The 21,164-nt window shown below is 36.7% G+C and overlaps 1 protein-coding gene across 1 annotated transcript in view; it reads left to right on the forward strand.

Moving 5' to 3' along the window:
- Positions 1-21,164, forward strand: part of ZMAT4 (zinc finger matrin-type 4) — a 261,297-nt gene that overhangs the window by 210,732 nt on the left and 29,401 nt on the right. The window contains exon 5 of the mRNA XM_042984740.1: positions 20,401-20,497. Coding sequence (XP_042840674.1) covers positions 20,401-20,497 — 97 coding nt within the window. The remainder of the gene's footprint in view (positions 1-20,400; positions 20,498-21,164) is intronic.

Below are 21,164 nucleotides of genomic sequence, written 5' to 3' on the forward strand. Positions count from 1 at the left end.
GTGCCCCAGAAAGTTGTTTTAAAAAGTAAAATATATAATATGTTAGATTCTGCTAAGTTCTAGAAGAAAGATGAAGGGAAAAAAGAGGGGAGTGAGGTGAGGGGGTTTGCAGTGTCACCAGAACAGTTAACGAAGACCTCCCAGAGAAAGTGACTTTTGAATGACAATCTGAAGTTGCTGAGGACAAGCTATGCACAGATCTGGCAATGAACAGACAGAGGGGTAAGCATGGGGTGAGGGTGGAGGATGGGGAGGCTGAGAGACAAGGGGGGATGTCAGACCAGTATGATGGTGTGAGGCCATTGTGATGACTCTGACTTGTAATCAGAGTGTGATGGGAAGCCATTGGACTGACCTGTTCACTGGGTCATTCTGACTGCTGTGTTGAGAACTAAGTCGGGAGGGAAAGAACAGCAGCAGGGAGATGGATGTAGACTCCAACTGAGATCATTCACATGGGAAACAAGCAGGGCTTAGGCTAGGGTGGTAGCAGTAGAGGTGTCAAGAATGGATTTTGGATTGATTTTATCCAAATATCCCACTTCTGTGTATATACCCAAAAGAACTGAAAGCAAGTACTCAAGCAAAGAAGTGCACACCCATGCTCATGGCAGCATTATCCACAATGGGCAGAAGGGGGAAGCAACTTGTTTCTGTCAATGGGTGAATGGGAAAACAAAATGTGGCAATATGTACAAATGGGATAGTATTCAGCCATAAAAAGAGAAGGAGATTCTGACACATGCTCTGACATAGATGAACCTGAGGACATGACTATAGAGGAAATAAACCAGCCACAAGAGGACAAATACTGTGTGAATCCAGTCATATGAACAGTCATTCACAGAGACAGAAAGTAAAATGGCAGTTGCCAAGGGCTGGGGGTAGAAGGGAAGGGGACATTACCATTCAATGGGTGCAGAGTTTAGTTCTGTGATGTGAGAAGGGTCCCATGGGTGGAGGGCGTCAAGGGCAGTGAAGCAGTGTGGATGTGCTTCATGCCACTGAACTGTACACCTCAAAATGGTCAAGTTGGCAAATTTATGTTACTTGTATTCACCATGATCAAAACAATTTGCATTTTTAAATGTAAGAATAGATTCTGGATGTATTTTGAAAATGGAGCCAACTGAGCTGGATAGGGTGGAAAGAGGATTGGAGGTTGGCTCTAACATTGGAGTCTGGGTAGCCTGGAGAGCAGAGCACTGTGGAGGAATGATTCCAAATGGAAAGCAAAAAGCTTGGTTTTATGAATGCAGACATTTCAGTTAAATCTCTCTTGCCTTTCTTCTTTTAGGGAGAGAAGGTAATATCCTAACTTTATTTTTGGCATTTTATGACTTATGGCCCTCAGATCCTCACACTGCCTCAACCTCCCACTGCAAATATATGCAGTGGATTCTCTATTTACGCTAGTTATTCTATAAATCCCTCTTTATGACTGAGCTGCTACTGAACCACTGTTCTTAGAGGAAATATGTACAGTTGTCTGTATACACATCTCATGTAGATTATAATCTTCTTGGGGTGCCTGGGTGTCTTAGTTGGGCATGTGTCTCTTAATTTCAGCTCAGGCCATGATCTCATGGTCATGAGATTGAGCCTGTTGTCAGACTCCACACTAGGCATACAGCCTGCTTAAGATTCTTTCTCTCCCTCTCTCTCTGCACCGCCCCCCATTCCCTCAAAAAAAAAAAAAGATTATAATCTTCTCAACAAACCACTCATACATATAGAGTCTGTTTTCTTTATATTACGGAAAAGAGAATGAGGTTCAGAAGCATTAAGTGACTTTCCTGAGGCCACCCCACTAATAGGTGCCAGAGTTGGGATTCAAATATCATCAACTGGCCCCAATGCTGGAATTTGTTGGACTACACTGGCTAGTCCCTCCCATCTCCATCCTCTGGTCATCTCTGTTTGAAAGCTGAAACAAGAAGGCAGAAACATGCATGTGGGCTGCTCTGTACATATCTGGGAATGATCACAAAACATCATGAGTTTTGATTCAGGAATTACAAATACGTTTTAGCAAGTAGATAATTCTGTAAATATGAATCCATGAACAATATCATATATCATGTCATATTGTATTATATATCATATAAGGATATATGGATAATAGAGGGTAGATGGATGGATGGAGAGATAGATAGATAGATAGATAGATAGATAGATAGATAGATAGATATTTAGATACATCAAAGTCTACTGGGAAGTCAGTTTGAGCAATTGGATAGGAATTGCCACTCTCACCAGAGCCGCTGCCTGCTCAGTGTTTATAAGGACTCTAGAGAATAAATGGCATTGTTAACAGAGACTGCTAGTGGAAGAAAAAAACCAAGTCTTCAGATGGATCCTTGAGTGTGCTCCTTAAGAATAAAGAAGATGCAATTAGATGACTTCCAATATACCCTTCTGCATTTTCCTTTTTATCTAATTTATGAACTTAGCTAATTACCTATTCAATAGCCTCAATCACTCAATTTAAGAACAAAGCAGACAAAATATATTGAGATCCACTGTGTCAACAGCTTTCTTAGAAGCAGTTCATGTAATGTCATATCTTCCATGTTTAAAAAAAAAAAATTTAATGAAGAATAGAGATAATTTTCAATTCAACTTTATGCCAAGCAAATATATAGGATGATTAGTATATAAGGAAGCATTTGACCTGTCAAAAAAGATGTGTATAAATAGCATCTGTAGAGAAGGCAGCTTGCCAGAATAATTTGAATATGCCTCAGAATGCTAAAAAAGAGAATTTATTCTGGAATATTAAATTATTTTGACTCTCCTATTCATAAGTTCAGTCTGCATTTTTGTCCAAAGCAAAGGATCATCATTATTAAAAATAACAATTGTAGTTTACCTTTATTGAGCTCTTTGGTTGTTATTCAACTATATTAACTCTTTGATTTTTCCTAATAACTCAAAAATAGGTAAAATTATTATTTTCAATCTATGGATTAGGGAGTAGAGGTTTAAAAAACAAGTATAGATTGAAAGAGGGAAAAATACAGGTTCCTCCCCCTGAATATGATCAAGGGGTACTTGATTCTTCCATATCAGTTGTTTCCCATATTCTCAGTCTCCAATATATTTGAGAATTATTGAGTCCATCTTTTCTAGATTTTTTATAATGTTTTCTTTTCCTAGAATCACATTTCTCCTCTATCTGTAAATTGTACATTTTGCTATTCTGTTACCTTGTAAATCAAACAAGATCAGGCATGTTTCTATAAATAGGTGTGGTTGCTGGGATAGGTATTAAATAGGGAAATCTCCTGCCACGTGTCCTAAAGAAAAGTCACTTCTTCAAATTGCAGGGGGGCCATGTGGGTCAGGGTGTCTGCCAGGGGAAGGCAGAACAGGCCGCTATGTGACTGCAGTGATTTGAACACTACTGACTTCATAAAGCTCTCTCCCACCCATCTGGCCAAACCTGAAACTCCACTTTTATTTTATATATTTTTTAATGTTTATTATTTATTTTTCAGAGAGAGACAGAATGTGTGGGGGAGGGGCAGAGAAAGAGGGAAACACAGAATCCGAAGCAGGCTCTGAGCTGTCAGCGCAGGGCCCGACACAGGGCTTGAACTCACAAACCGTGAGATCATGACCTGAGCAGAAGTCAGACGCTCAACTGACTGAGCCACCCAGGTGCCCCTGAAACTCCACCTTTAAAGTTCGTTTCTTTGAGTGTTGAAGACTTTTTAATTTCAAACATCCATATTAAAAGGCCAGTCCTGGAGGAAAGCAGTCTATAGCCACGATTTAACACAGAGTTTGCCAGGTTGTCTGCTCAAAGTAAGGTAAGGACCTGGCCATAGTAGATAGATGTCCACTACTAGGCAGTCCAGAAGGACTAACAAAAGAACCAGAAGGACACCCAAGGTTATATTCATGTACCTAACAGTTGGTTTGTGTGTGAATGATAGAGAGAGGGAAAGAGCACAGTCTCATTTATAAAGTGATTACAAGGAGATAGTGACAATTAGGATATTTTTGCTGTTTGTATTTCACTTTTGAATCTTTCTTGGGCTAGACTTAAAAATTACCACTAATGCTTCTCCTGCTTCCTGGGACTTTTTGATTGACCAGGTAGCTGGTACAGCTCCATAGCAAAGGTTGCTAAAGATGCATTTGGACTTTCAGCAGATGTCTAAAAGAGGTGACAATTACTGTGTCCTCAGCTGATGCAACTTAAAGGTCAATGCCACAATTCTTTGACAGCTGTGGCCCTAAAAGCACTACTGACAGTTCTTGAAGGAAATCACAGCAGCTTGTGATCCCTAGCCCTTGGGAAGACACGAGAGATGGTCTGAAGAGGTACCACCGCAAGACAGAGAAATGCATCTATGCTTTCCTACACACCTATTGGGTAACAAACAACTATCTGAGCCTTAATTTAACCCATTGTTTAACTTGATGCCACAGCCCACAACTTCATGTTAGGAGTGTAGTCTAGTTTAGGCATAATGGAATCTGTAATCAGCAATTGTGTTGTAGAAAAAAATATTTTTTTTGAAAACACTTTACATAAAAGAAATCCCCTGCTATGTTATTAGTTGTTTATATCCATAGAGATCGATGGCACTGCTGTGGGACTCAAAGGAAAGAGCACGTTTCATGTTCTGTGAATTTCCATTTGTACCACATCAATATCCAGACCAGGATGAAGGCATTTTGGTTGTAAGTGGTTATTTACTATATTTTTAAAAATCACTTGTGTATAATTCAAATAATGGATTGTTTCAGGGTAATTTCATTTCTGTTTTCTTAACATTTAATTCAACTCATAAAAATAAAAGAAAAATAAGTTCAATCCTTTGGATATTACCATAATAGTACTGATAACCTCTAAGGCTAAAATCAAGGTTGTATGGGGCTGATTTGCTCAAAGCATGAAAATGTGTCATCTATTCTCCGCCATGTAGAATATGTCTAAACCTTCTTCCAGTGAAGCAGCTTTTTAAATATTAAGAATAAATTACTCTGTCCCTTCTGAGTCTTCTCAGTAGGGTGACAATTTTCCAGTTCTTTCTTGGGTCAGGCATCCAACATGGCTGAAATGGTCTTTTAATTACTGAGAATAAATTTATTCCATAGCTTTAGGTTTTGTTTGTTTGGAAATAGCTTTTGAAGACGCAAAGCTATTTGCCTCATGATTCCATTTTCAAGGCTGTGCATATATACTATTTAAGTAGAGAAAGAATTGTTTTAGATAATGTGTGTTCTTTGTTAATTGACTGTTTGGTACCCCGCAGTCTATGCCCATAGGCAGTGGGATGAATTCAGAAGGCTAAGCATTTAAGCATCCTGTACATTGTCAGGACTCTAGGATTGAGGAATACAGGCTCTTCTTTAACTGGGACTACAACAAACCCTGATCTTAGTGGGGTCACCTTGACTTAAACTCACAGGGAAGAGATATTCCATAGTGTAAGTCTAATACTAGACATATAAGCATTCCTCATGTTATCTTTGGGAGGGGTAGCATGACAAAATTCAGTGGTTTTGAAACTCTGCTCTGCAGAGCCCACAATCCCTTACTGGGGGTAGCCTAAGTGCTATGCTTAAAGTGTGATGGGAAACTGAGTGATGTTTGAATCCTCTAACCCCCATTTCAATGAGAGCAGTTATGCCTTGTCTATTTCACATATTAGTCTCAAATTAAGTTTTTTTTTGGAAACAGATTTCTTCTACTTTCCTTCCCTCACTCCCATTTTTCTATTAAAAGCCCTAATGTAGTTATTAAGATCATTAGCTTTGAAATCAGAAATAGATTCAGATCTAGCTTTTCCACTTGCTAATTCTGTAGGGTTTTGTTTTGTTTTGTTTTGTTTTGTTTTGTTTTGTTTTTGAGAGAGAGAGAGAGAGAGAGAGAGAGAGAGTGAGCGAGCAGGTGGGGGAGAGAGCCAGAGGGAGAGAGAGAGAAAAAGAGAATCTGAAGCAAGCTCCACACTCAGTGCAGAGCCTGACATGGGGCTCCATCCCACAACCCTGGGATAATGACCTGAGCCGAAATCAAGAGTTGGACACTCAACTGACTGAGCTACCCAGGTGCCTTGCTACTACTGTGGTTTCGATGTCTTTAAACCATGGTTTTATCACGTGTAAATGGGTTAATAATGTCCATAAGGATTAAATATGATAGTAGTGATTCCTTCATTCTTCTAAAAAAGCTTTGTTCTCTCTGCTTCCTCAATACCACCTCTACCAGTTAGGGTCTGATCAGAGGAATACAACCACCATGACTAATATAGAATAAGGAACTTATTATAAAGATCCGACCTTAGGCAATTATGGGAACTAGTAAGGCAGTCTAGGTATTGCCATTTCTTCTGTACCTAGTGTTGGGCCTGAAGTTATCAGGGCCGACGGTCAGGAAGGAAAAATGGTTGTGAGGCAAGGAAGAGTGAAGACAAACTACTTGGGAGGCAAAATTGGAACTGAAGACTGTGTCTAAGTGTTGGTGCCCCAGCTTCAGGGATATGGGTGAACTTGAACCAGCTTCCCACACTCACAACTGGCCCAGGATTCAGCAGTACCAAAGGTGGAGATCCAGTGAGAACAGGATATGTCATGGACCTGGCTTCTACCCAGTGCATCAGGGTGAGAGAACAGATCATCAATGCTCTGACATCAGGAAGTACTAACTTCTCTTCTCTCTTCCCTTTACCTACACCATCTCCATAGATGATCTAACCATTTCTACAGCTTTAACTACCACTTACATTCAATGACTTTCTGAATTACCAGAATATTCCTTGCCCTGACTTTTCTGTGATTTATGTTAGTGTGCTGGAGCTGGAATGACACAGACATAGAAAGCATGCCACTGGCACTCTACCCCTAACCAACGATAGACATGACTAACAGATGATGGCAGTCTTTCTCTATCACCTGGATGGAGAGCTCATCATCTGGCACTCTGGCAGCCATAGCACTCTACCAACCAATCGGAATTGATAGATGAACTGCATTATATTTGCTATCCCTAGAAGAGTAGGTAGAATTCATTGAGATGGAGCTTAATGGAGATAAACAGTAATATCTGAGTTATCAAATATAAAATTAGAGGAAATGAAGATGTGGCTTAGCAGAAACCTGTGTGGAAAAGACTTAAAATTGATTGATAGTGGGTTCAATGTAAGTGCAGATTTCAGGGGGTCAGCGTTTCTAGATACACTCTATCTCTTTCTCTCTTTCTCTCTTTCTCAAAGCTTTAAATGTATTGTTAGAATTAATGGTGCACAAGGGCTGTGACAGTCCTGCTATGCCTTGTAAATTTTTTTTTTTAATTTTTATTTAATTTTGAGACAGAGAAAGACAGAGCATGAATGGGGGAGGGTCAGAGAGAGGGAGACACAGAGTCCAAAGCAGGCTCCAGGCTCCGAGCTGTCAGCACAGAGCCTGACGTGGGGCTCGAACTCACAGACCGTGAGATCATGACCTGAGCCGAAGTCAGATGCTTAACTGACTGAGCCACCCAGGCGCCCCCTGCTATGCCTTGTTTACTCATGAAACCACACTACAGAATTGGCCTTCAGTTTCAGGGTCATATCTTAAGAATGTTATCAACAAACAGGAAATGCCACTCAGAAGGTAATGATAGAGCTGATACAGGAGACTTGAACCTATGTTATAATGAAGAACATTGTCAAAGTGCCAATGACTTTCAGCCTGGTAAATAGAACCTTAGGGGACGTGATAACTTTCCTCAAGAATGTGATGTATTTGGAGAGATGCTAATAAACTTGTGCACAAAGCAGAACTGAGGCCAGTGGTGGAATTCAGCCATATTTAGAAAAGTGCAAGCCTTTAAAAACAATTCTACTTGTAAAAACTTCATGTGTCCTCCATGAGGTTTTGGACCATACCAGTGGTTTCTCCAAAACTTTCACCTTGGGGAGCTTTAAAAAATGTAGATTTCTAGGTTGCACTCTAGATTTACTGAATCTGGGATTCAGTAACCTGGGATTTTTGTTAACAAATTTCAGTTGATTCTCCAGTGGCCAATGTGAGGACCACTGGACTAGATGAGCCCTTAAGAGCCTTTTGTATTTCTGTGATTCCATTCCTAGTCACCTGTCATGGGAGGCAGTATGCATAGTGGTTACGTGTGAATCTTGAACAGAATGCATGGGTTCTAAATCCAGCTGTGTCTGCAGCCAGCTCTTATTTTGTGTAAGTAAGTCTCTGTACCTCAATTTCCTCATCTGTTAAATCAGGATAACAATAGTGTCTGCGCATAGGGTGTTGCAAAGAGTTAATGAGTAAATGGGTAAAGTGAGCACACACAGTGCTTATGTATAGCATATGTAATGTAAGTATTAGCTACTATTTTTTATACTGGAAAATGACAAATCCATTTAGAGGACTGTTTGATTAATGCATGTGTAAGAAGTGGAGGAGAAAGAAATAATTCAAAACCAAGTGTCTTATTGTTTTTACTTTTATATTATTAATAATCTTTCAGAATGGCCTTAGCTTTAGTATAGAACATATGGAAATATTTCTTTGCCTGTTGCAAGGTTATCAAAGCATAAATATGAAAATGAAGTTTACTTTCTAGTAATGTAAAACAGTGGAATGTGGAGGGTATAAATGAGGAGGAACAGAAACTGGCAAAACTCAAGTCTTGCTGAAGTTTTCATGTAGAATCACATCCATTAACTTTTCTTAACAGAGTGAAATATACATATCTTAGGTATACAATCTGATGAATTTTGGTAAATGAATATACCCTTACCTACCATCCCAATCAGGATATAGAACAAGTACTTTGCTCTGGAAAATTTTCTTGTATCCCTTTCCAGTCAACCGCCACTCCCCAAAGACAACACCTTTCTGAATTCTGTTATTAGAGAATAGTAGCTTTGCTCTTGTTGAACTTTATATGAGTGAAATCATGCAGTATATGCTCCTTCGTGTCTGACTTCTTTACCAAAATGTTATCGTTTTCAGATTCATTAATGTTGCATAAATCAGGTTTTCTTTTTATTTTGTTTTTTTGGTTTCTAGGTATTGTTTCATTGTGTAAATATATCATGATTTGCTTATCAATTCTTGTGTTAATGAACATTTAGATTGTTTTGAGGTTTTGGCTATTAGGGATAAAGCTGCTATAAGCATTCTTGTAAGTTTTTTTTCTTTTTTTATACTAAGTTTTTGTGTCTCTGAGATAAGTGTGTAGGAGTAGAATGTCTGAGACTTAGGGTAAATACCTGATTAACTTGGAAGAAACTCACAGTTTTCCCAAGTGGTTTTATCATTTTTGCAATCTCCTCCAGAATATATGAGAATTCCAGTTATTCTACATGGTCATTTACATTTGGTATTGTTGTTTTTTTCATGTTAGCATTTGTAGTGGGCATGAAATAATTTTTAGTTTTTCTTTGGATTTTTATTTCCCTGGTGACAAATGATGTTGAGCACCTTTTCATGGGCTTATTGATCATTTTTATATCATTTTTTATGACTAATCTGATCAAGTATTTTTCCTTTGAAAAATTGGGTTATCTTTTTATTATTGACATGTACGTAGGAATTAATTACATCTTCTGGACAAAACTGTTGTATCAGATATAAATATTACAAATATTTTTTTCTTAGGATGTGGCTTACCTTTTATTTTCTTAATAGTGTCTTTTTATAGACAGAGGTTTTATTTTTTATAAAATCCAATTTATCATTTTTTTTATGTTGAATGTGTTGTGTTCCCTAAGAAATCTGTACTTATGCCAAGTTCATGAAGATATTCTCCTATAGTTTCCTAGAAACTTTATAGTTTTAGCTTTTACATTTAAATTTATAATTAATCTTAATTTTAATGTGTGCTCTGAGGCATAGGTTGATATTCATTTTTTGTTTCAGACATTTATCCAGTTGTTCTAGCACCATTTGTTGAAAAAGCTTTCTTTCCCCCTTTGAATTGCCTTGACACCTTTATTGAAAATCAATGAAAGTGGTCAAAAGGTACAAACTTCCAGTTATAAAATAAATAAGTACTGGGGATGTAATGTACAACATGATGACTGTAGTTAACACTGCCATATGGTATATTTGAAAGTGGCTAAATGGGTAGATCCTAAAAATTCTCACAATAAGGAAAATATTATTTTCTTAAATTTTTTTTTAATCTATATGAGATGAAGGATGTTAACTAAACTTACTGTGGTAATCATTTCACAATATATGTATGTCAGTTCATAATGGGGTATGTCTTAAACTTATGTAGTGCTGTATGTCAATTTTATTTCAATAAAACTGGAAAAAATCAATTGACCCTATGTGTGTATATCCAGTTCTGGAGTCTCTATTGTGTTCCACTCATACACTTTTTCCATGCATATGCTAATGGAACACTGTTATGATTACATCAACTTTTGTAGTAAATCTTAAAATCCATAAGTGAGAGTCCTGAAAACTTTCTTTTTTCAAGTTATTTTGGCCATTTAGTTACTTAAATTTCCACCAAATTTTATTTTTTTACATGGATTTTTTTTTTACTTAAATTCTAGTTAACATACATATAGTGCAATGTTTGTGTCAGGAGTAGGATTCAGTGCTTCATCACTTATATATGATACCCAGTGCCTATCACAAGTGCCCTCCTTAATACCCATCACCCATCTAAACCCATCCCCCACACCTCACTCCATCAACCCTCAGTTTGTTCTTTATCACTAAGAGTCTCTTGTGGTTTGTTTCCCTCTCTTCTCTTCCCCCATCCCTTCCCATGTGTTCATCTGTTTTACTTGTTAAATTACACATATGAGTGAAATCATATATTTGTCTTTTTCTGATTGACTTATTTTGCATAGCATAATTCACTCTAGCTCCATTCATATCATTGCAAATGGGAAGATTTCGTTCTTTTTGATGGCTGAGTAATATCCCATTGTATATGTAAATACTGCATCTTCTTTATCCATTAATTAGTTGATGGACACTTGGGCTCTTTCTATAGTTTGGCTATTGTTGATAATGCTGCTATAATCATCAGGGAGCATGTACCCCTTCGAATCTATATTTTTGTATCCTTTGTGTAAATACCTGGTAGTACAATTGCTGGGTCATAGGGTAGTACTATTTTTAACTTTTTAAAGAACGTCCATGGTTTTCTCCAGAATGACTGCACCAGTTTGCATTCCTACCAGTAGTGCAAGAGGGTTCCCTTTTCTCTGCATCCTTGCCAACACCTGTTGTTTCTTGTGTTGTTCATTTTAGCCACTCTGACAGATGTGAGGTGGTATCTCATCATGGTTTTGATTTGTATTTCCCTGATGATGAGTGATGTTGAGCATCTTTTCATGTCTTTTAGCCATCTGGATGTCTTCTTTGGAAAAGTGTCTGTTCATGTCTTTTGCCCATTTCTTTACTGGATTATTTGTGTTCTTTTTTGGGTGTTGAGTTTGATAAGTTATTTATAGATTTTGGATACTAAAATTTTTTTGTTTGTTGTTTTGTTTGTTGTTTTCTTCCCTGTGCAGAAGCTTTTTATCTTGATGAAATCCCACTAGTTCATTTTTGCTTTTGTTTCCCTTGCCTCCAGAGACTGTCTAGTAAGAAGTGGCTATGGCTGAAGTCAAAGGGGTTGCTGCCTGCATTCTCCTCTAGGATTTTGATGGTTTCCTTCTCACACTTAGGTCTTTTGTCCATTTTGAATTTACTTTTGTGTATGGTGTAAGACAGTGGTCCGGTTTCATTCTGCATGTTGCTGTCCAGTTTTCTCAACAACATCTATTGAAGAAGACTGTCTTTTTCCATTGGATAATATAGCTTGAAATCTGGAATCTTGATGCCTCCAATTTTGCTTTTCTTTTTCAAGATTGCTTTGGCTATTTGGAGTCTTTTGTGGTTCCATACAAATTTTAGGATTGTTTGTTCTAACTGTGAAAAATGCTGGTGGTATTATGATAGGGATTGTGCTATATATCCACACAGATTTTAGAAACCACTTGTCTATTTCTGTAAAGAGCCTGTTGAAATTCTGATCAAGTTTGCATTGAATCTATGGGAGAACTGATATCTTAACAGTAATGATTCTTTTAGTTCATGAATATGGTATATTCTGTCCCTATTTAGGTAGTTCTTAATTTCTCTCAATAATGTTTTGTAGTTCTCAGTCTTGTACAGCCTTTGTTAAATATCTTCCTAAGTGTTTTAAAATATGTTTGATACTGGAACGCTTGGGTGGCTCAGTTGGTTAAGCATCCGACTTTGACTCAGGTCATGATCTCACAGGTTGTGAGTTTGAGCCCTACGTCAGGCTCTGTGCTGACAGTTCAGAGCCTGGAGCCTGCCTCAGATTCTTTGTCTCCCTCTCTCTCTGCCCCTCCCCCGCTTACACTCTGTCTCTGTCTCCCTCTCAAAAACAAACTTTAAAACAATTTTTTAAAAATATTTTTGATACTATTATAATGGTACTTTTAATTTTTATTTTCAACTGGCTTTGTGTATTGTGACCTTTCTAAAGTCACTTATTCTAGAGTTATTTTGTCAGTTCCTTAAGATCTTCTATATAAACAATCATATCTTCTATGAATAAGGACAATTCTACTTCTTCATTTCCAATCTGTAAGCCTTTCATTTTTTTTTTTTTTTTTTTTTTTTTTTTTTTTTTTTTTACCACACTGCCTAGAATCTCTCTGGTGCAAGGTTATATACAATGACAAGAGCAACATTCTTGTTTTTTTTTTCTGATTTTAGGAAACTGTTCAATAGTTCACCATTTAATATAATTAGCTATAAGTTTTTGATAGATGCTCTTTATTAAATTAAGAAAGTTATTTTCTACTGTGCCAAGAATTTTGATCACTGATGGATATTAAAATTGTTAAGTGCTTATTTCTGTATCTATTAAGACTATATTATTTTCTCATTTTATTTGTGAATATACTGAATTAAATTGTTTGATTTTTAAATGTTAAACTACTCTTATTTCTGGAATAAACAAACTTGGTTATGATGGAACTGATATATGAATATATGCACACATATATACACACACTTCTATATCTGTAATGTGTTTCTGATTTGCTAATTTTTAACAGATTTTTGGGTCATATTCATGACAAATATTGGTTTGCCATTTTATTGTCTTTTAGAGTATGCAAACTTTTTTATTAGTGTTATGTTGGTTCAAACCAAGTATGGAAGTATTTCCTCCTCCCTGTTAACTAAAATAGTTTGTGTAAGTTGATGTTATGCAATCATTTAATGTTTGATAGAATTATCCAAGGAACTTTCTGGGTCTAAAGCTTTCTTTGTAGGAAAATTTTGGACAAGAAATTCAATCTCATTAATAGATAAATGGCTATCTTGATATTCTATTTCACCGTGTGTTAATTTTGGTAAGTTGAATTTTTAAAGACATTTGTCTATTTCATATGCTTTGTCAGATTTTTTGGCATAAAATTGTTCATGATATTCTTTTATTATCCTTATAAAATGCCTATAGGATCTGTATTAATAACAATTATTTTATTTTTATAATTTAAGTTTCTTGTTTTAATGACCTCCATCAGATTTGTTACAAGCTAATTTGTGCATTAATCCTTTCTAAAAAGCAGATTTGGGGTTTCTTATTTTTTTTTATAATTTGTTTCTATTTTCTTGATTTCTTCTCTATATTATTTCTTTTTTTTCTACTTGGTTTTGGTTTAATTTTCTTGTATTTTTCTGGTTTCATAGGATTTCAACTTTGACCATTGATTTTGGGCCTCTCTTCCTTTCTGATATAAAGCTATACGTCTCCCTCTAAAAACTGATTGACTGATTCATATGCAGTATTATCGTTATCATTCAATTCAAAATATTTCCTAATTTCCATTTGGATTTATTCTTTGGTCACAGGTTATTTATAAGTATTTTAGTTATTTTTATAAATATTACTATTATTTATTTGTTTCAATTATAATAAAAAAAACACTCTACAAAATATAATTATTTGAAATTTAGTACAATTTTTTAAAGGCTCAGCATATTCCCTATCTTAGTTTACTTTCTATATACACTTGAAAAAATTGTGTATTCTGCGATTGTTGAGTGTAGTGTTCTATACATACCAATTAGTACAAAATCACTGATAGTTTTATTTAGATCTTTTAATTAACTTTACTGATTTCTTTGTTTTATTGCTTTATCAACTACTGAGAAAGGAGTGTTAAAATCTCCTATTATTATAGACTTGTCTATTTCTTCCTGTAGTTCTACCAGTTCTTGTCTCACGTATCCATAAGTTTTATCATTATCTCAACTGCATGTAGAATTGTTGGATTTCTCCCTTTGTCGTTATAAAACATCCTTTTTATATCTAGTAATATTTCTTGTCTTGAAATCTATTTTGCCTAATATTAACATGTGCACCTCCACTTCCTATGCTTATTGCTTGCATGGTATGTCTTTTTCTATCTCTTTACTTTCAACATATAAGTATTTGAAGTATACCTCTAGAAGATAGTATATATTTAGATCTTGGTTTTTATCTACACTGACAATTTCTGCCTTTTAAATGTTTGGTCCATTTACATATAATATAATTATTGATATAATTGAATTTCACTATACCATTTGCTATTTTCAATTTTTTTTCCATCTGTTTTCTATTTTCCTACACCTTTCCTGCCTTCTGAGTTAATCAAATTTTTTTTTTATTTTCCTATTTAATTTTTTCTATAGGGTCTTTAGCTTTATATCTTTTTATTTGTTTCCAGGGGATTATAATATGCATCTTTAAATGACCACTGTCTATTTAGAACTAATATTTACCATTTTGTGTAAAATATATCTTTTAACAGTAATATTCTGCCCCTATACATTCTTGTGCTACTGGTTTCATATATTATACACATATATGCATTATAAACACCACAATTCGCAATACAACATTATGTTTTTTTTTAATTGTTTTCTGTCTTCAAATAAATTTAGATGAATAAACACCACAATTCACAATACAACATGATGGTTCCATTCCTAGTCCTCTCTTCTTGCTATTCATTCTCCTCCTTGATTAAAGATTTAATCAGTTTTTCACATCACAGCCTAAATCTCATCTCTCTGGTTTCATTTCACACTTCTCAGAGAACTCTGTTGACCATTCTGTCCAAAATCACTCTTCTTCCCTGTTTCCCTCTCATTATCCTGTTTACATCCTGTGTGACACCTTCACAATCTTTAATTGTGTTTTATTCACTTACTTGTTTCTTGTCTTTTAACCTGACTAGCTCCATCAAAAAATTATTTTGTCTCTTTTATTCTCTCCTACAATCTTGGTATTCAGCAAAATTGCTTGGCATTGTAATAAAGGTGCAATGATGTTTCTCTAATATAAAATGGATACAACTGAAGTTGCAGGGCATCTAAAGTCTGGCTTTGCTAGACTTGAAAAGACACATTGAGTATTCCCATACTGCTAAACACTCCAGGACCATCTGTTTTACACACTGTGCTAGGAATATAAATACAAAAGTGATGCATCTTCAAGAAGCTTTTCCAGACCCTCTGAGTTAGAAACCATCTCCTCCTCTATTCCCATCCATTCCACTCATCCTGACTGTGGTACATTTTATGATTTACCTTGCACGATTGCTATTTGTATACATATCTTCTCTCTCCAACTGGACTGTCAGGTCCTTGCAGCAGTGACTATAGTTTCCAATACATATTGGCAATCCTATGGAAATAACTTTCAGGTAGGCAAAGGTTTCAGGATACTCTTAATATGGTATTGTAGTGAAAATGAATTGAATAAGAAAGTTAACATTTTTGTTTAATAAAATTCTCTAGTTTTCTGAGGAAAAAGAAGCTGTATAATTCCAAACTAATTAGGATTTCAACTGAGCATTAATAAAGCCCTAAGTTCCCACCAAGGACACTGTGTAATGTGTGGGGGAGGACTCCTCTGCCCCTTCTCTGCCTTTGTTCTTGTTTATACCCAGTGCCTGTCTAGTTTATGCTTCCTGTAGTTTTACATCATAATAAAGTACCAGCTATTTCCTGCCCACGCCTCTGTTGGAAGACAGAGCATGAGAATTGTAATGGAAAGCACAGATCAGAATATTTTTCGGATTTGTTGGTGATCTTTAAAATGCCCATTTTAAACATAAATATTTATGCCTGTTGCCAAGCTGAACCTCAATTTGTTATGAGGAGAACTTTGATTAGTCTGTAGTCTGAAGAGGACCCATGTAAATAGTAGTTACCATTTATTATGACAGCATTGGTGGAAAACTCAGGAGAGAGGAGAGCCTGATGCTGGTTTTCATATTCTGATTCCATACATAAAAGAAAGAATGGATCAGCCCTGGGTAAGCATTCAACCAGCTCACATGCTGGTTGTCATAACTTATAGTCTCTGGGTTGAGGGACTGTGGTCATCTTTCTGAGTCATGCACACCTATGAAATGGAAAGGTGATGTAAGTACAGCTCTTCTTTATGGAAGCTTTATTATTATTATTATTATTATTATTATTATTATTATTATTATTTTAAGACCCAGTATTGTTCTAACAAATTTAAGTGACCAAGGGGAGTATGAGTATAATGAGCCAGTACTTTTTAAAGTGTGTGTGTGTGTGTGTGTGTGTGTGTGTGTGTGTGTGGTGGGGGTTGGGTTACAGCTCTGACTTCTTATAGATTCCCAGGCCCAATCCAAAGATTATAGAGTCAGAATCTCTGGAATCTGTGCCTGGGAATCTGCTTTTGAGCACAATAGCTGGAGGATGCATACAGACTCAGAAGTTTGGGAGTCATTGCTTGAGGTAATAGAGTCCGCAGTTGTCTATTGCCTCTGAACTGTCAGCCTGTGCCTGGAAAGCTTTTAGTCCCTTAGAGTGCTTCCCAGGAAGATCCTAGAGATCTGTGGTTATACTGTTTTTTTTTTCCCATAACTGAATTGACTCTTACCTGAATCACAATTAGATAAATCAGTGTCCAGTTATGTAATTAAACTGAAACAAAAACAATTTAGTCCTTACGTTGGCCAGTCTGGCTTATCATATGACATGACAGATAGGTTTCCCAGAAACATGCATGGGGACCCTAAGAATTTGAAAGTCTCCGGGAATTTCTGCTGTTTTTCACGTTACTAATGATATTGCAATATTCTGTCAGCAGGATTCAAGGGATGTTATCAGAGACCAACCTTATTCTTGCCCTCTGCTGCCTTTTCAAACTGTCTCTGTGGGATTAATGCTTCCCTACTCCTTGGATAAAAAGTAGAGTAAGCTTCATGAATTTTTTACACACTTTTAAGCTGGAAAGAGTTATTTACTCTCATTCCTAGATATGTAAAAATTCTATGCCATTAATTGATATATCCAGGATAGAAAAATAATTAAAATTTTTTTAATATTGATTTATTTATTTGTGTGATAGAGAAACAGAATGTGAGTGGCAGGGGCAGAGAGACAGGGAGACACAGAATCCGAAGCAGGCTCCAGGCTCTGAGATGTCAGCACAGATCCCAATGCAGGGCTTGAACTCGTGAACCATGAGATCATGACCTGAGCTGAAGTCAGATGCTCAACCAACTGGGCCACCCAGCTACCCCTAGAAAAATAATTTTTAAATATCTCCAAATGTTCAGGTACCTGGGTGGCTCAGTCAGTTAAGTATCTGGCTCTTGGTTTCAGCTCAGGTCATGATCTCATGGTTCATGAGTTTGGGCCCTACATTGGGCTCCATGCTGATAGTGCAGAGCCTGCTTTGGATTCTCTGTGTCTCTCATTCTCTGCCCCTCTGTTACTCGTGTTCACTCTCACTCTCAGAATAAATAAACTTTAAAATAAATAAATAAATAAATATCTCCAAACTTTATTAAAAGTTACTTTTCCCCCCCTCTCTCAGCTCAGATTTTGCTTGGACTGCCTATTTGCTGTGAAAAAAAGACAGTTCAGTAGGGTCCTTTCTTTTTCTCTGCTCAGGGCCTTTGCTTGTCTTCTAGGGCTTTTGCTTTTATCCCTTTAGCTCAGAAGGCTGCCTCAGGTTCCTCCAGAGCTGAGGGATGCAGGGTGTCAGGTTAGAAGGGGAAAGGGATTGAGGTGCCTGGGTGACTCAGTTGATTAAGTGTCCAGCTTCTGCTCAGGTCATGATCTCACCGTTTGTGGGTTAGAGCCCTGCGTTGGGCTCTGAGCTGACAGCTCGGAGCCTGGAACCCACCTCAGATTCGGTGTCTCCCTCTCTGCCCTTCCCCCGTTCATGCTCTGTCTCCCCCTGTCTTTCAAAAACTGAATAAAAGTTAAAAAAAAATTAAAGAAGGGGAAAGGGATAAGAGTTGATTTGATAGATATGCATACAAAGCTGGTATAGATCCTGCCAGATCTGGCGGGGGCTGCAAACAGACTCTTCATTTCATGGAGCAATTTCTTGGCTTTCTCAGGAACTCAGCATTACTCGATATGGGCTAAGTATCTCCTCTGGGGACACTTTAAGCTCCAGGTTAGCCAGCTGAACACTCTTAACCTCTTTCTGATGAGGTCTTATTGTCCCCAACTCCAATATCCAAGACATCACCAAACTAGCCCCACTAATACCCAGTACACACATGGTCTGTGGGAAACTGACACATACCTTTTACTCTGACAAGCTGTGAGAATACAGGCCATGCCCAATCTTGCCACCTTTCTTGCTTTGCTATCAAGGTGGCTGGCTAACCAGCCACAGACTCTAGCATTTTGGATCTTGCAGGTGGTATAGAGTCTAGTACATGGCTTCTTGAGTGCAAGGAGGCACTTCTAAAGTTCTCTAGGGAGTTAGTTCCATTGAATTCTTTTCCCATAGGTTTGAGGTGAGAGAGAAGGACACCCCCAATTCACATGGACGAGGGTAAGTAAAACTTACAGTTCAATATGTCTCCTTTAGGAAATCCTCCACCTATCTCTTTCTTTCTTCTCCACCTCTTTTTTAGACTGGTGGTGGGTGGTCAGCTGGGGATTAGAAACTGGTTCTTGACTCTTTTCTTTGGATGTTTTGAAATGGGGTTCTCATACTTCACTTTAGTAATATGGGTGTAGGGCTTCAACTTAGGGCTTCATCTGGGACATTGGCAAAAAAAGTGTTCCATTTTAACATCTCTTTGAAATCATAATAGTAGTTAATTTATATTGATCACTTCTTATGTACCAGACACTCTTTCATACATGCTTTATCTCACTCTGTCTTTCCCAAAATACTTTAAGGAAACAGAAATCCAGAGAAGTCAAATAATTCATGTAAACTCACCAGATTGCAGGTTACAAAATTCTGCTGACATTGTGCATTATTTTCCTTATAGAAAAATGGGAATGATTTTGTCTCTTAGAAAGAAAATGGTATGCATTCATCAGAAAAAAAAAACTGCTACAGCTGTTTATAATTCTGGCTCTTTTGATAGTAAGACGTAGAATTTTGGAGAAAATTAGTAACTGTCACTTGGTAAACATTTTAATATATCTTATTCACCTAATTCTTAGAACATCCTTGTGATATGAATGGCTTTATCTCCATGTTGAGGCCAGGAAGAAATTATGTGATTTCCTCTAGATCATACAACCAGGAATAATTGGAGCCAGGATTTAAATCCAAAATTTTAGATCCTGCCTTCAAGTTTGCTTTTCTCTCTACTCTGATGGGACATTATAGCAGAAGGAATATCTTTAATGTGGGTCTCTGAACTATGGCAAATGTTTAAAGTTTTTTGGTTAAAGCTACTTTCTAACATGTTTGACTCTAGATAAATCAATATTATAAAGAAGTCAAAGTTTTTGCTAACATCCTTGAAAGCAAAGAGCATCTTATTCATCTTAGAATCCCTAGAGCCCAGTTCAAAGTTGATACTTTATTAATGAATGGATTGAATGAATTAAACTAATAAGCAAATTAAAGAATAACTTTCTTTTAAACTCTTGAGTGGAATGTAAACTTTTATGTGAATTAGATTATCAGCATTCTCTTGGGTATTTACATTTTATAAGATGACCCTGGAAGAACTCAAATGAATGAGGTCTAAAGCTAAATTTCTGATTCTACCATTGGAATAGGGTTGAAAGAGTAAGTGAGACAGAGTTTTTCTCTGGAGTCTCAAATTTCATTGCAGAGAGAAAAGGTTACCCTGTCTCCATGCCTTAAGGAAAAAGTAGAATGCATCCTTTGTGTCAAAATATGTCCAGAAACCTTGTATCTCAAGGAAGCATGTTCTAATACTTTTAGTTATCCAGAAATAGAGCAGCCTGCTTCTAACTTCTGCTAAGGGACGTGTTGGCTGGGCTCTGGAAGGAGAATTGAAATGTTGGTGTGGTAGACCAGATGGCCTCTAATACTCTGTCCTGAACTTTTAAAGATTCTGGGATGCATTCAGGTAGCTGATGGCAAGGACACAGCTAATCAAGTCTGTCTGTTGTCCACAGGTCTGAGGCGCAATTACAGATGTACCATCTGCAGTGTCTCTCTAAACTCCATAGAACAGTATCATGCCCATCTGAAAGGATCTAAACACCAGACCAAGTAGGTACTTTCATGCTCTCACTCTTCGGGCCTTTTGTGTATAATTTATAGCATGGTGAAAAAAGGCTAACATTTTACTTATTTCAAAATAAGTCAATAGAAACAGGATCTCTTTATCTTCAAATTTCCCTTGATATTTATGTTGAAGCCTCCAGGGTCTACCTAGCACAACTTAAAGAATGGCTTCTTCTTTTTTGGCACAAGTAATGACAGGCTTTTTTGTTTGCTTATTTTCATTCTTTAATTTTTTTAAGAGCAGCTCAGCATATTTTCACAAACTTCAGGAAACTTTTAGAGATATACTAAGTGTTTCTAAATAAACAATTTTATCTGTGTTTGGAGGATGTGGCAGACTTCGGTGTTGTGAAGTCAAATTCTATGATTTTCTTCTACCACTTAACATTTCTAGATGAATATTGTTGATTAGTATAGAAACCCAACAAATCCCCTGCTATATTAAGTTATTCCCATGCATAGCTATTTTCCAATTAAATGGAAGCTCATTTCATTTTTCTCCCAAATTTCAGATAGCCAGAAAAGGCTATTGGGCATAATTTCACCTACATATTTCCCAGTATAAATATACCGTGCATCTTTTAAAAAACAGTGACATTAGCTTTGTAGGCATTTTTAAAGTAGCTGCCAGGACTGCTAATAAAATCTAATA

This window comes from Panthera tigris, chromosome B1 (assembly GCF_018350195.1).
Source record: "Panthera tigris isolate Pti1 chromosome B1, P.tigris_Pti1_mat1.1, whole genome shotgun sequence".
Classification (NCBI taxonomy): Eukaryota; Metazoa; Chordata; class Mammalia; order Carnivora; family Felidae; genus Panthera; species Panthera tigris.